Raw genomic sequence first — 16,810 nt, 5'->3', positions numbered from 1 at the left:
TCTGCTATATTTGTGATCACAACATTAGCTGAGTAGAGTGTTAACAGCACGCAAATTAAGGTGGCAGTGTGTTGATCTGCCGACAGCACAGTGCTGTTTGTGTACTTCTTGGAGCCTGATCAGGAATGCTGCTTATGAGGCCAGAGGAACAGACCCTGAAGATGCTCTATTACAGGCAGAATGATGGGGCCTGTGTGTCAGTGTCCTGTTGTGGAATACCAAACTGAAGTTTCGGGCCTAGAGAGTTAGCCCCACTTCTCACAGTGGGAATACGTTTGCTAATCAGGAGTGGCACAGAACTAGTCCACATCCAAGCAGCGCCTGGCTTTGTATGTCTACTAAGGAATGCGCTGAGTTGGCTGTGTACCACATACTGAACTGGAAATAAAAAAATGCCATGCACAGAGCTCACTCCCCTCTCCCATTAGCGTCAGACCAGGGCAAAAGGAGGTGAATCTACAGGACCCTCCACGGTCGGACTGGCCTGTGTGGCCATCTGCAGCAACAGAAGGCAGGCCGCCTGACAAGTCATTGTGTGAGCCATTTTTTGGCTCTTTGTGGTTATGTTTTAGGATCTGGTTGCCCATTTTTTCCTTTCAATTTTCCTCATATTACCTCCACAAACATTACCAACAGCAAGCACAAATGCATGCATTCTCCCGTAACTTGCAGAGCACCTGAACAGCATGTCTTTACAAGTTCAAAACTGCTTCAAATAGCAAATGTGGGCCACAGTTTTAGGTCTTTGATTCACTAATGAGGGACACTTTTATTTTGGTGCCCAGGATTATTTTCTGTCCCAGTCAGACTCTGCGACCTTTTAAAGACCCGGCCATGGAAATTCCTTCTGGAATGGGGGCAGAATCCTTCACCTGGAAAGTCTTGTATATGTCGTGATGTGCCTGACCCATTCCCATGCATTGAGGATATTTGACTTTCCAGCTAATGTATTTGGAGGTTTGCTGTTTTATGGCTGTAAGAACATCGCTAAAGGGATTAACTGCAGCACTGATTGGGACACATTTGTACGATGTACTCCACTCACTCCTAGTCACAAAGGGTACAGAGCTGCTTTCCTGATAAGTGTGTTTGTTTGTTTTTTTTAAGAATTTTTTTATAGTGCAAACTAGACCCAGGACATCGGATATCAGAGCGCTTTACATGAGCACCTGTTTCGTTACATGAGGACACATTCATTTTTGTTAGGCATGGGGAGATTAAGTGATTTGCAGACAATCACAGGATGTTGAGCATCGTTACTGGAGCCTCGAACCTATTGCATTCTGAGACTTGTAATCCTCTTTTAGTTTGGATATTCAGTTGAATTAACAACCCTAACTTGTAAAAGAACAGCCCAGAACTATAGCATTTCATCAATGGTGACATGGTGCCATCTAGTATGGTAATATGATGTCAAACTAAGCAGTGTCAATTTGCACGGTGTTTTGAGGGTGCACTTCACCTAGTAGTGGCTTTTTCAGCCAACAGTGCCATGCTTGCTGGGATCTGTGGCTTCATTGCTCATTTTTTAGTATTCTCTGTAGGAATGTCTGTGATTTATGACTGGCTATCCTGGTGCTCCATAAGGCAATCATTTACTATGCTTTAAAACTTAATACAATCTAATATGTAATGACAAATGAGTTGAAAAATGCTTTGTTTTGGCCCTTCTGTCTCCAAACTTATCTTGAGTGGTGAACCCCCCAAACTCCCCCTAGTAGTGTTTGCTCACTGTGCTTGCTCGCTACACACCATGTGGGGGCTGGTCTCAGTTTTACTTTGTTCTCTCTGATTCCCTACTCGTGTCTATTTTTGGTGCTCTCTGAAAGAATGTCTAGGGGTACATATGCCTGGGTGGGTAGCCTGGTGCTCTTTAAGGTCATCTACTATTTCCTGTGCTTTGAAAGTTGATACAAGTGAATATGTAATGAAAAACGTGCTGTAAAATTCACCATTTTTGCCGGTCTTTTTCCAAACTTTTCTGGAGGGAGAACCCCCCTAGTAGTGATTGGGCTCGCTCTCTCACTCCGCGCCGGATGGGGGCTGGTCTGGCAAAACTTGCCAGGGCTGCTTTCAGTTCCCAGGATCTAACACCTTTAAAAAGTAAGGAACAGAATGACTAGCGCAAGAGAGCATATACGTCAGTGCACCCTCCTCCTTCTTTTAGTGCCCACCCTTGGTTCCCTAACACTACCTGAAAAAGAGAGCGTAAAGTAGGAAGGGAGTGTTGTATGGGTCTGAAGAGTCTGGATAAAAGTTCTTTAGTGCTAGGCGGAATCAGGATCCTACAACATATAAAAGGAAAAGGGTTCTATTTTACACCATGTAAAATTACTATTCATTCAATCACAACCGGCAAGGAATAGATAAGGAGAAATATTAACCTTCTCAATCTTGAGTAGCTGCTTGGTCCAGGATACCGTCTATATACTCAGTTGAACATCACTGAGTGATTGGTTGTGTCTCCACTGAATGAAAAAGTAAAATGAGGGCTCCTGCACTTTTGCGCAAGATGCGTTCCAACCAAGAAAGCCAAGATTAACCATGGGCACGTTTCCACATGCGTGCTGATCTCCACACATAATAATGCGCTACTCGCGTGAGATACACACCGTAAGATGCCGAATACAACACGCTTCCACTGGGTACTGTTTGACTGAAAACCAGATTGATCCATGAGCATGCTTCCAAAAGCGTGCGGAGTTGCCCGGGGTAATGCACTTCGTGCACTGATTAACAACTTTAAGTTCTGTTTTGCAACACGCTTCCACTATGCGCTAAAATGAGAACAAAAGTTCAGCCACCAACACGCTTTCAAGCGTTTGCAGTTTTCTCCCAGGTAATGCGCTCCTTGCATGGAATTAAGCACTTAGAAGTCCCCCTGTACACATCCTTCCACTGCGTGCTACAAAAGGCCGAAAGGCAAGAGAAGGAAGTTTATGAAAGAGCGCGCCTTCTGCGCGTGTACTCACTGAAACAATTGAACTATATGAAAGAGCGCGCCTTCTGCGCGTGTACTCACTGAAACAACTGAATTATATGAAAGAGCGCGCCTTCTGCGCGTGTACTCACTGCGACAACTGAACTATATGAATGAACGTGCCTCCTGCACGTGTACTCACTGAAACAATTGAATTATATGAAAGAGCGCGCCTTCTGCACGTGTACTCACTGAAACAATTGAACTATATGAAAGAGCGCGCCTTCTGCGCGTGTACTCACTGAAACAATTGAACTATATGAAAGAGCGCGCCTTCTGCGCGTGTACTCACTGAAACAATTGAACTATTTGAAAGAGCGCGCCTTCTGCGCGTGTACTCACTGAAACAATTGAACTATATGAAAGAGCGCGCCTTCTGCGCGTGTACTCACTGAAACAATTGAACTATATGAAAGAGCGCGCCTTCTGCGCGTGTACTTACTGAAACAACTGAATTATATGAAAGAGCGCGCCTTCTGCGCGTGTACTCACTGAAACAACTGAACTATATGAATGAACGCGCCTTCTGCACGTGTACTCACTGAAACAATTGAATTATATAAAAGAGCGCGCCTTCTGCACGTGTACTCACTGAAACAATTGAACTATATGAAAGAGCGCGCCTTCTGCGCGTGTACTCACTGAAACAATTGAACTATATGAAAGAGCGCGCCTTCTGCGCGTGTACTCACTGAAACAATTGAACTATATGAAAGAGCGCGCCTTCTGCGCGTGTACTCACTGAAACAATTGAACTATATGAAAGAGCGCGCCTTCTGCGCGTGTACTCACTGAAACAATTGAACTATATGAAAGAGCGCGCCTTCTGCGCGTGTACTCACTGAAACAATTGAACTATATGAAAGAGCGTGCCTTCTGCGCGTGTACTCACTGAAACAATTGAACTATATGAAAGAGCGCGCCTTCTGCGCGTGTACTCACTGAAATAATTGAACTATATGAAAGAGCGCGCCTTCTGCGCGTGTACTCACTGAAACAATTGAACTATATGAAAGAGCGCGCCTTCTGCGCGTGTACTCACTGAAACAACTGAATTATATGAAAGAGCGCGCCTTCTGCGCGTGTACTCACTGAAACAACTGAATTATATGAAAGAGCGCGCCTTCTGCGCGTGTACTCACTGAAACAACTGAACTATATGAATGAACGTGCCTCCTGCACGTGTACTCACTGAAACAATTGAATTATATGAAAGAGCGCGCCTTCTGCACGTGTACTCACTGAAACAATTGAACTATATGAAAGAGCGCGCCTTCTGCGCGTGTACTTACTGAAACAACTGAATTATATGAAAGAGCGCGCCTTCTGCGCGTGTACTCACTGAAACAACTGAACTATATGAATGAACGCGCCTTCTGCACGTGTACTCACTGAAACAATTGAACTATATGAAAGAGCGCGCCTTCTGCATGTGTACTCACTGAAACAATTGAACTATATGAAAGAACGCGCCTTCTGCGCGTGTACTTACTGAAACAACTGAATTATATGAAAGAGCGCGCCTTCTGCGCGTGTATTCACTGAAACAACTGAACTATATGAATGAACGTGCCTTCTGCACGTGTACTCACTGAAACAATTGAACTATATGAAAGAGCGCGCCTTCTGCGCGTGTACTTACTGAAACAACTGAATTATATGAAAGAGCGCGCCTTCTGCGCGTGTACTTACTGAAACAACTGAATTATATGAAAGAGCGCGCCTTCTGCGCGTGTACTCACTGAAACAACTGAACTATATGAAAGGGCGCGCCTTCTGCACGTGTACTCACTGAAACAACTGAATTATATGAAAGAGCGCGCCTTCTGCGCGTGTACTCACTGAAACAACTGAATTATATGAAAGAGCGCGCCTTCTGCGCGTGTACTCACTGAAACAACTGAACTATATGAATGAACGTGCCTCCTGCACGTGTACTCACTGAAACAATTGAATTATATGAAAGAGCGCCCCTTCTGCACGTGTACTCACTGAAACAATTGAACTATATGAAAGAGCGTGCCTTCTGCGCGTGTACTTACTGAAACAACTGAACTATATGAATGAACGTGCCTCCTGCGCGTGTACTCACTGAAACAATTGAACTATATGAAAGAGCGCGCCTTCTGCACGTGTATTCACTGAAACAACTGAACTATATGAATGAACGTGCCTTCTGCACGTGTACTCACTGAAACAATTGAACTATATGAAAGAGCGCGCCTTCTGCGCGTGTACTTACTGAAACAACTGAATTATATGAAAGAGCGCGCCTTCTGCGCGTGTACTTACTGAAACAACTGAATTATATGAAAGAGCGCGCATTCTGCGCGTGTACTCACTGAAACAACTGAACTATATGAAAGGGCGCGCCTTCTGCACGTGTACTCACTGAAACAACTGAATTATATGAAAGAGCGCGCCTTCTGCGCGTGTACTCACTGAAACAATGAAGGCGCCTTTGCAGAATAATCAGGCTTAGTCGCGCAGGATAACGGTTCATACAATGCTGCGGAAGTGCTGAAAATCCAGGAAATATATCAAGAGTTGCATATACAGAACATGGCTCCGGCATTCGGGTTGGATATGAAGCCGCGTCAGCTACGTAACCCGGGAATAAATATCCCATGACCCAGATGTGAACACCGACCTGCTGAGCAACCTTGCAGGAAGTGAGCCACTACACTGCTAACCTCGCAGTGAGTCGTTATGGTCCTTGCTACATACTTGCATACGCTATAGGAAATACTAATCAGAATCCCGCTGAGCCAAGAAAAAAAGATGGGAAAGATAGGCACTCACCCTACGGCCATACTGCATTCGGCCAGCTGTCCTACCTGGATTATGTCACGAAAACGGAACCCAAGCCCAAACCATGACAGGTCTGCTGTCATGTTTGCCCTGTCACTATAGTGAGTGGCACATTATGTTCTGCAGCCAACTGTTGACATTTAACTCAAGACGTCTGGGTTTACTTTAGGTACCATATACTAGGGGCATATAGGTAAGTTAAATATGTCAATTAGGGGTATGCTAACTCCATCTGGTTGAAAGGAGGAGCACAGGCACTTTACCCCTGGTGAAAAGTGACTTTTAGAAGTTTCGAATGTTCTTATGAAGAGAAGCAAGCAAGAGGTAGTTCTGATGACTGCAGATGTGTGTGGTGAAGGTAGATATTCATGACAATCACTCTTGCTTCCGCAACTTAGTTTTTTTGCAAGTGCATAGCAATTGCGGCATGTAGCAACCACAATCTGTGTAACTTGGCCTTGAGCTAGATTTAAAGGAGAGTTTGCATATTCATTGGCAGTTACAACATTTTTTTAGGAAGCTATGTCTCACAGGGCAAAAATTAATTTGAGCCAGCCAGTGATTGCGAAAATAGTGTACCCAAAGGTTTCCTACTTAGTGCGAGGAAGTAACCAGCATTAAATCAAAGGAATTACAGTATCAATATCACTGCATGTGGGCCTATGGCTCAAGCAGAGACAACCATTCTTTAATCCAACTCCACAGACACAAGCAAACAATACAATTATAATAACTCACAGCACTCCACTCCGCACTGGATGAAGTCTGGTTTAGTCCCTTGAGGATATTTTTTTAATGACAGGGGTACATATGCCTGGGTGGGTAGCCTGGTGCTCTTTAAGGTCATCTACTATTTCCTGTGCTTTGAAAGTTGATACAAGTGAATATGTAATGAAAAACGTGCTGTAAAATTCACCATTTTTGCCGGTCTTTTTCCAAACTTTTCTGGAGGGAGAACCCCCCTAGTAGTGATTGGGCTCAAACCTCAAACCACAACCACAACCACAACAAATACAACACAAGAGGTCCACAATAATTACCATGAAAATAACCAGACACACATGACTTGGCATCATACAGCCTACAAGGCAAAATCTCAACACTTTTCAATAATGGACACATATTGAAGACCAAATACTGAACCTACAGACTCAGGCACATCACAGGTTAACCACACATTGCTCAAATACTACTTATGTTACTTCTCTTTTTTTTAATCTGTCACCCAGGAAGCACGCAGTAACTGGTGACAGACCACATAGCTTTTTGCAGCTATCAACATACTGAGAGCCTTGACTGTATTATACAACTGTAGAACTGGACCAGATGCAGGGGATATATCACTACTTAAATAAATATGTACAATTCCCAGGGGGAACTTCAGGAAGATCGGAGAAGTTTTGTTTCACAATTTAATGGGAAGACAGTAAACATAGTCCTCGCAGCAGATAAAATACATCTAAAATACTCTACCGATCTTTCTAACCAAAAAAAGTTCACTGCTAGTGACATCAAATTACAGGTATCTCTACAGATATTTTTTTGCATAAAATGTTTTTTCTTTCCAGTATCATTATGTGTGGATTTTTTCTCATTCCGTTATGACACAAATCTCAAAGGTGACAAGGGTGCCCAAATAGACACTCATGTAGCTACTCATCAACCAATGCAGCAGCTTACACAGCAACAGACAGACTGATACAGACATTCACACAGTTTAGTCACTAACCCATGAATTCAGTAAGACACATTTAATCACTCACTTATACAGTCAGTCACGCACTTACTAAATCCTCCATCCACACGCCTATACACCCACTCATTCTTCAATATACCTTGGCCAATATATTTATAAAACATATTTAAACTTTACAGAAACACACGGTCACTGGATGATGTCATCAGTGATGTCATTAGTGATGTCATTTGAGATGTCATCAGTGATGTCACTGACCATGTCATGAATGATGTAATATGTGACGTCATCAGCAGTGCATTGCGGGGGCGTGAGTTATAGTTAGCTCAACTAGCTATAACGGCCGAATTTCTATGGTTTTGTACGAGTGAAATGTGCAACTAACTAGAACGTCCCTGAAACCTATGTTTTATTCAGTGAATTTCAAAGGTTTTCAAAATGATACTTTGTAACTATAACGTCCCTGAAACCTATATTTTTTTTGTGAATTTCAAAGGTTTTTTAAATGCTAATTTCTAATTTTAATGTTCATTAAACCTATGGTTTTTTCAGTGATTTTAAATTATCATTCCATTCTCAACCTAGTGAAAACAGCCTATATCGCCAGTTTTCCAGCAATAGCTTCCGCAAAAAAAAAAAATCGCCACAAATGAGAGCAACAACCAACGCTAATAATAATAATAAAACAGGCGATAAGCTGCGTTAGCAGTAAGAATGTAACATCTGCCTTTTACTGGTGTAAAGTAGGACGACTACCTACAGTGTGAAAGGGAGCCCAGCCCAGAATCACATCTGAAGACCAACTCACGTCATAGAGCTACTGATCATGCACCTCCCACACCCAAGAACACCACAAAACCCACTGCAACCACCCTCAGGACCTCCCCCCAGACCATCCCCCCTACTACCACCGAGGAAGCACACAACAGGACAGCGAACCTTCCAAAAACAGCATGACCCCTCAGCCACACAATAGCTGAATGTTGCAAGATGTGACAACCAAACATGTGTGAAGATCGCAAGTCACCCACCAATAATAATGCACACAGTACCAAGTGTAGTGGTGATGTGCTGGACAGACCTCACTATGCAGAGCACAAACCTCTCCATGTGTACATATACTGCTAGTGCTTGTAGTGTTGTGGACAGTGGACGCAACCATGTTACCTCAGGCAGTGGGGAAGATCTCTGTCATGTACCTGTGTCGTTGTCCCCTGTAAAAGGAAGAGCAGTGGGCTGGTCCAACGTACGCCACTCCAGCGTAGAAGTGTGAATAAATAGGCCGGGGTGTCTCTGGGCGCGGTTCACTTGTGTGAAGGCCAATGTGTCTGCCAGAGCAGTGGCCCTCACCCTGCCACATAGCTGCCGCCATGACCGCGGGCCTCCTCGACACAGGCCCCCTGCGAACACAGCGGCACAGCACCCCAGTTACGTCTGTACACACTACTGCCTTCGATCTACACTGCAGACAGCAGGGCTCACAATTCAGATGGAGTCGCGATTGCAGATGACGCAGTCCAGTATGCAAGACACATTGCTCCCAGTGTGGCCCGTACGGACTACGCATCATCGCACGCTGCATACACGCTGAGCGCCAGAGGTACCACTAACTCAGTGCACCACAAGTCAACGCCATGTGGCCTTATTAAGGCAGAAATCATTAGACACAAGACATTGCTACCAGTGCTGCCCGCCCGGACTATGCCTCATCGCAGGGTGCGCACACACTGGTTGCTTCAGGTGCCACTAACTCAGTGCACCACAAGTCACTGCCATGTGGCCTTACTGAGGCAGAATTCATTAGACAAAAGACATTGCTACCAGAGCGGCCCGCCCGGACCACACATCATCGCAGGGTGCGCACACACTGGTTGCTTCAGGTGCCACTAACTCAGTGCACCACAAGTCACCACCTATCATTTACTCCTACCGCTTATTATAAACGATTTGCTAAAATAAACTTTTAAATCCAGATTACTCCTTAAAAATTAGAAGCATGTAGAAGGATCTGCAGTGCATTTGCGGTCCTTGCTAACAAGCCAGCATTGTCGGCGTACAGTAACGTTGGAATAGGGTGTTTGTAGACCAGGGGAACCTCTGTTATATGTTGAAAGAGAAAGGACTTCAGTCCGTTCATATAGGGGACATAAAAAGGGAACTTACATACAACCCTGCCGTACACCACACCTGGTACTTACTGGAGCTGTACATTCACCATCTGGGTCATATCTTATTTTAACTGAAATGACCATGTGGAGTTTTTAAGCAAAATAATCAAATGTTCCTCAACCCCCATGACTTCTAGGATATCCAATAATTTGGATCGGTTAATGTTACCAAAGGCATGGGAAAGGTCTATAAAAGCCATATGGATGGCTCCCCCCAGACCTTGACATACTGCCCAATTATTAATGAGAGATTTAAAGATTGTTCTACAGTCCCAATACCCGGGCAAAAGCCATAGTGCACATCGAACAAGATGGAAATTCTTTCAGCCCATTCCTTCAATCTTATTAAAAGGATGCTTCCCAATGTTTTTGAGGTTGAATCAAGAAGATAAATTGGCAGTAAGACTTTGGATTGCTCCCATTTCCTTTCTTGTAAATAGAATCAATAACTGCCTCTCACCATGTCCCCATGGGATCACTTTGAATCATGGCTCTTAATACATTAGTGATAATTAAAGCCTTTAAAGCAATATTGACTTTAAAGATGTCCACAGGTTCTCTGTCCGGCCCTGGGGTTTTAACTGAGGAAAAGTCATATTGCTTAGGTAATTTCAGTGACTACAATAGCACTACTATAGCTACGGAGAACATGAGAGTCAATATTCACAGCTTCATCAGCTGGTAGGTCCTCCGTACATGAAACACACAAAAGGTGATAGGAGGCTGCTTGCAATAAGTCTAACCACTGGCAACAGCTTGGAGTAGCATTCCAACCCATCGTACTTTTGCTCACCATGCCTCCTCAGTTTGGACCCAGCCATATGCAAATCAATCTTGACCCTGTTCCTCATGGGAACAATCCAGGCCGAACTGCCAAGCCAGGTCCTCCCTGAACCAGAACACGAGCAACCCAGGACTGGTTTCAACCTTGTTATGGCTCATGAACTGGGTATTGCTTGGGTCCAGTAGCACAGTGAGTATGACCTACATCTGGGCATACCTGTGCCACTTAGAACAGTTCATGAAACACACAAAAGGTGACGGGAGTCTTCTTGCAAGAAGTTTAACCACTGACAATCTCCCTAGTTTGGACACAGCCATATGCAAATCAGTCTAGACCCTTTTCCTCATGTGACAGGCCAGCCAGAGCTGCCGCTAGCCCCCTAGCTGCTTGACAAAATGTTCAAAAAACATCAACAAAAAAGTTATCTAAAGCCCATTTCTCTTGACAGCAGATGATATCATAGTTATTTATAAAGTCCAGCCTTTCTAAGTTAGTCCATTTGGAATGAATGCCAGCTATATTCCAGGAAAGAAAGTTTAGGCCTTTATTTATACCATGGGTGATTGAGTTGGCCTATCATCTGTAATTGGGGTGAGGGCTTCCTTTATACCATGAATGTCAGATTAAAAGGGATTTAAAAAAGCAAACTGATTTCCCAGTCACTCAACATCATGTACAGAGTCCAAAGAAGTAAATCTGTTAAATTTAAATTTAAATCCGAAGGTGGTAAAGGCCTTTCCAATTGGCTTTAGTTTATATCATGTTCAGGGATATCGAGATGAGATGGAGGTCTGTAAAAAAAACCTAGTGGGTGAGAGCAAATTCTTCCAGGCAGTTTGGCCAGATAGTTCAATTGCTGTAAGAATGTTTTAACCAATGTTGGCCTCCAGAAATTAATGGCAACACAATCCCCTGATGATTGTTTGGGTTTCTGCCCCACCCAACACACTCTTCTTGTAGAGAGTATTTCCCTATTTAAATCGCTATGCCAATCCAAATTTTTCCCTAGACAATCAGAGCTCTTATGGATTAAGTCTAGGCCTTCTTCTGTCTGCTTAGTTTTTAAAGGAGAGACTGATTCTAGAACAATTGCATAAGGAGTAGTAGATGATTCTCTGGTGAATTGTAGATGCATTCGTCCTTCCCCTTGGGTCACATGTTCCAGTTTATCATCTGGGAGGATCACTGCAAGATTTTACATTTGCTTCCCATATAAGGTAGCAGTTGAATGTGCATGCCCCACGTGAATCCGCTGGTCATGAGTGTCCAATTTATTATCCAGCACAAGAGATGCAGCATGCATTTCCATAATTGGGGCACACCCATCTGGGAATCTTTGCTGGCACATCATGCTATCCTCATCTCTATGTTAATTTTATCCTCCATAGATTTAAAACAAATCTGGGTTTCCTTCAAAGGTCTTCAAATTTGCTATCCAGTAATGAGAATATTTTTTGCTATAATTTGCCAATTTGATATCCATCATGTTGATACTGCCAAATCATCCTCCTCCATTTGAGTTGTAACAGATAAGGTGCTAGGGATTACCTCTACTGGTTTTAAAGCCTGTCCATCTTTCCTTTCCCTTTTCAGAGGTGGTGTACTCACTACCGTACAGCGACTATTAGAAGTATTTCTCAGGGACCTCATGTTGCATTATCGCTAGATGGGTCTGAAATGTCATTGACAGCTGAGATACATGTTCTGCTAATGATATGCATGGGACCCTTTGCTTGTGAAATATTGTAGTGTAATTATCAGTAAACGTTAAAGAGGCATCAATGGATGAAGCCCTAGCACAAGCCTGTGTATGCTCATGCAAATTAGTAGGAGAACTCATAGAAGGCTCTGAACAGCACCTATTCTCTCTTCTACAAGACCAAGCCCCATTACTGTTGTCAAATAATTTGTTATAGAGGACGATCCAGGTACTATCAATTATTTTGCCCCTTTAACCCCTTGCACGCAGTGCCGATTTTCGTCCTGTGCGGGCGATTTACACAGTGGGCGGGATTCAGACGTCCCCGGCTGTCCTCCACACACGCCCACCGTGACGTATGACCGCCGGGGGCCGTCCGAAGCACCGAAGGGGTTAAGCAGATTGACCTTCTTTTTACCATGATATATAAAAAGGCCTGGCCTATCTGGAGTCTTTATATAGAGAAAAACACAATGCCAAGAAACTGTCAGATCAAGAGGGGGCCCAGCCCTGATTCAGCCAGGCATGGACGGGCGCAGTTGGGCCTGCTATTGGCCCAGGCATGTCCCGTGTGGTGATGAAGCCCCACCACCTAAGGTCAAAGCAGGCTGGTTCACGTAGTCCCTTAACCAAATAGTCTTGCACCACCGGAGTGCCACATTCATTTTATGGACTGTGTGGTGATGATGCCCCACCTCCAGATCAAAGCAAACACAAGGAGATGATGGGCGGAGCACTGAAACTTGTCAGACACTCACCCCCAGTCACAGATCTGTGTTGAATCCATCGTTAATGAGGGGTGATGCCCGAAAACCGTTCACAGGATGCTTGTTTCCGGTCCAGGGAGGACCTGGCTTGGCAGTTCGGGCTGGACTGATCCCATGAGGCACAGGGTCCAGACTGATTTGCATATGGCTGGGTCTGAACTGGGGTGGCATGGTGAGCAAAAGAACGATGGATTTGACCCAGATCGCTTGACAGGGGGTGAATGTTTGATTTGCTCCGCATTCCATCCATCGTCTGCATGTCTTTTGCTTTCTCGCCCTAAGTGCACCAGATATGCCAATACGTGGGTCCCGGGCTCACTGTGCCACTGGATTCAAGCTAGCCTGGCTGCTGAGGGGTGATGCCTGGAAACTGGTCCCAGGATGCTTGTTTCTGGTCCAAGGAGGACGTGGATTGACAGTTCGGGCTGGACTGTTCCCATGAGGCACAGGGTCAAGACTGATTGCATATGGCTGGGTCTGAACAGGGGTGGCATGGTGAGCAAAAGAACGATGGATTTAACCCAGATCTCTTGACTGGGGGTGAATGTTTGATTTGCTCTGCATTCCGTCCATCATATGTGTGTCTTTTGCTTTCTCGCCCTAAGTGCGCCGGGTAAGCCCAGACGTGGGTCCTAGGCTCACTGTGCCACTGGATTCAAGCTGGGCTGGCTGATGAGGGGTGATGCCCCTGAAACTGGTCCCAGGATGCTTGTTTTTCGGTCCAGGGAGGACCCGGCTTACCAGTTTGGGCTGGACTGTTCCCATGAGGCACAGGGTCAAGACTGATTTACATATGGCTGGGTCTGAACTGGGGCGGCATGGGGAGCAAAAGAACGATGGATTTAACCCAGATCTCTTGACTGGGGGTGAATGTTTGATTTGCTCCGCATTCCATCCATCATCTGCGTGTCTTTTGCTTTCTCGCCCTTAAGTGTGCCGGGTATGCCCAGACGTGGGTCCCGGGCTCACTATGCCACTGGATTCAAGCTAGCTTGGCTGATGAGGGGTGATGCCCCGAAAACGGTCCCAGGATACTTGTTTCCAGTCCAGGGAGGACCTGCCTTGGCAGTTCGGGCTGGACTTTTTCCATGAGGCACAGGGTGAAGACCGATTTCCATATGTCTGGGTCTGAACTGGGGTGACACAGTGAGCAAAAGAACGATGGATTTAACCCAGATCTCTTGACTGGGGTTGAATGTTTGATTTGCTCTGCATTCCGTCCATCATTTGTGTGTCTTTTGCTTTCTCGCCCTAAGTGCGCCGGGTATGCCCAGACGTGGGTCCCGGGCTTACTGTGCCACTGGATTCAAGCTAGCCAGGCTGATGAGGGGTGATGCCCGGAAACTGGTCCCAGGATGCTTGTTTCTGGTCCAGGGAGGATGTGGATTGGCAGTTCGGGCTGGACTGTTCCTATGAGGCACAGGGTCAAAACTGATTTGCATATGGCTGGGTCTGAACTGGGGTGGCATGGTGAGCAAAAGAACGATGGATTTAACCCAGATCTCTTAACTGGGGGTGAATGTTTGATTTGCTCTGCATTCTCTCCATCATCTGTGTGTCTTTTGCTTTCTCGCCCTAAGTGCGCCGGGTATGCCTAGACGTGGGTCCTGGGCTCACTGTGACACTGGATTCAAGCTGGCATGGCTGATGTGGGGTGATGCCCCCGAAACCGGTCCAAGGATGCTTGTTTCCAGTCCAGGGAGGACCCGGCTTAGCAGTTTGGGCTGGACTGTTCCCATGAGGCACAGGATCAAGACTGATTTGCATATGACTGGGTCTGAACTGAGGTGGCATGGTGAGCAAAAGAACAATGGATTTAACCCAGATCTCTTGACTGGGGGTGAATGTTTGATTTGCTCTGCATTCCGTTCATCATCGATGTGTCTTCTGCTTTCCCACCTCCTGATGGCAAAGCAGGCTGGTCCACATAGTCCCTGGTGGTCAGTGGAGCAGACCTCAACCAAAGTGTCCAGATCCGCAGAGGGCCTGCATTAAATGTTTGGGTTGTGCAGCGACAAAGCCTTCCTCCTGAGGGAAAGAAGGCTGGTCAACATATTTCTTCATGGTCCTTGGAGCAGACTTCAACCAAAGTGTCCCTGGGAGCTACTCCAAGGCAATCATTGAGCTACTTGTAGCTTTTGATCGACCTGTTGGAGACGCCTGGTCTAAATAAACATTGGAGTGCCATGAAGCAAGCAGGTTCCTGCTTTTAGTGATGAGTGGTCAATGAAGACAAGGTAAAATAACTTTTCTACCCCTGCCTTTGCTTTTTTTCCACCCACAGTACTATGTGGTGTGGTGCTTCAGGCAGAAGGAAATCTGTCCCCTAGAATGACAGTGTGATCCGGATAAATTGTGAATTGGCTTGGACTCCATTTATAACGAAGGGACGCCTGTGATGTGCCAGGACTGGGCCCTATTTATTTATTTCTTGCTGGCACTGCCCTTTTATGCTTTGATTCATAAGCCAGTGTCAAGGGGACAGCCAAAGATTATTAAGGATTGGAGAGGGTCCACTGGGTCTAAGATGACTTAAGATGGAGTGGATCACAGGATAGAGGTGGTAAGCAGGTGTTTCAAAGATGCTGGCATTGATAAGAATGCTCTCAGTTACAGTCCTGAGCAAGAGGGGCTCAACACTGAGCAGGATACCCAACTACTAGTGTGGCAAAATAGCAACATCTCTATCTGGCTGTTACCTCTTCATCACTTATATTCTTTCAGAATGAATCAATAAGGGAGGGAAGCTGGTGCTGGAGTGTATGTTCTCTGACTGGGTCTGAGTAAGCAGACGGTTTTTGAGATCAGAAAACATATTTAGACGTCCCTTCTGAAATATTTCTGAATCTAATATGGAACTCTACTTTTCACAGATCAGCCACTCAGCTGGGGGATCCTTCTTAAGTGACAAGCTGCACTTCCCATCATTCCTGCGCACTGTCCCTGGTAACTCCTTCCAGAACACAGCCCTGGCACAACTGCTGGCATACTTCCGCTGGACATGGCTAGGTATGTTAATTTCTGACACAGACCCAGGTATTCAGGGGGGTGAGGAGCTAAGGAAGGAGATTGAAAGGCATGGTGGCTGTGTAGCTTTCATAGAGAAGGTGCACCAGCGATACACCACGGAGCAGGTTCTGAGCATCAGTGCGAAGATCCGGCCATCATCAGTGATGGTGATCATAGTTCACAGTGCTGAGGTGCACATGAAGCTTTTATTGGAAACTCTGTACACACAGAATGTGAGGGATAAAGTCTGGATATTCACTGCCTACTTTGCTATGACCTATGGACTTTTCGATAAGTCAGCCTGGAAAATACTCAATGGGATGGTAGGACTCGCACCTTCTACAACCAGCATGCCTGGCTTTGAAGACTTCTTACACCACCTCCACCCCACCACTTCTCCCGAGGATGTGTTTTTCAATTTACTCTGGGTGAAAGTCTTCAGCTGCAAGTGGCCATTGGGCAATGCAACAAACAACATAGCCACAGAGAGGCTGTGCTCTGGAAATGAGGCATGGGATCAAAATACCACGTCTGTGTTTGAACTGAATGACCTCAGCTACACTTACCACAGTTACCTGGCAGTCTATGCTTTTGCTTATGCACTGCACACACTGATGTCCTGCACACCAGGGCAGGGGCCCTTCACCAAGGGGACATGTGCTGATATCAATGACATTCGACCATGGCAGGTGAGAAAAGACCTTAGCAATCTTACTATGGCTCTTGTAATGGCATTCATCTCTGGAAGAAGAGTCGTAGAGTGTGTCAGTGAGTGAGTCAGTGAGTGACAGGTGCAAAATCAGCTATTTCGTTCAGTGAGTATTTGGATTAAACAAATAAAGTCCTACAAATACTGTGAAATACAGCTAAACAATTGTAAGGAAAAACTGATATTT

General features: G+C 45.3%; 1 protein-coding gene across 1 annotated transcript in view; it reads left to right on the top strand.

Annotated features, from left to right (window-relative positions):
* The window catches only part of LOC146808509 (vomeronasal type-2 receptor 26-like), a 122,552-nt gene that overhangs the window by 24,102 nt on the left and 81,640 nt on the right, over positions 1–16,810 (top strand). The window contains exon 3 of the mRNA XM_085623964.1: positions 15,779–16,603. Coding sequence (XP_085480090.1) covers positions 15,779–16,603 — 825 coding nt within the window. The remainder of the gene's footprint in view (positions 1–15,778; positions 16,604–16,810) is intronic.

This window comes from Triturus cristatus, chromosome 8 (assembly GCF_964204655.1).
Source record: "Triturus cristatus chromosome 8, aTriCri1.1, whole genome shotgun sequence".
Classification (NCBI taxonomy): domain Eukaryota; kingdom Metazoa; phylum Chordata; class Amphibia; order Caudata; family Salamandridae; genus Triturus; species Triturus cristatus.
This window is presented reverse-complemented; position numbering and strand designations above follow the sequence as displayed.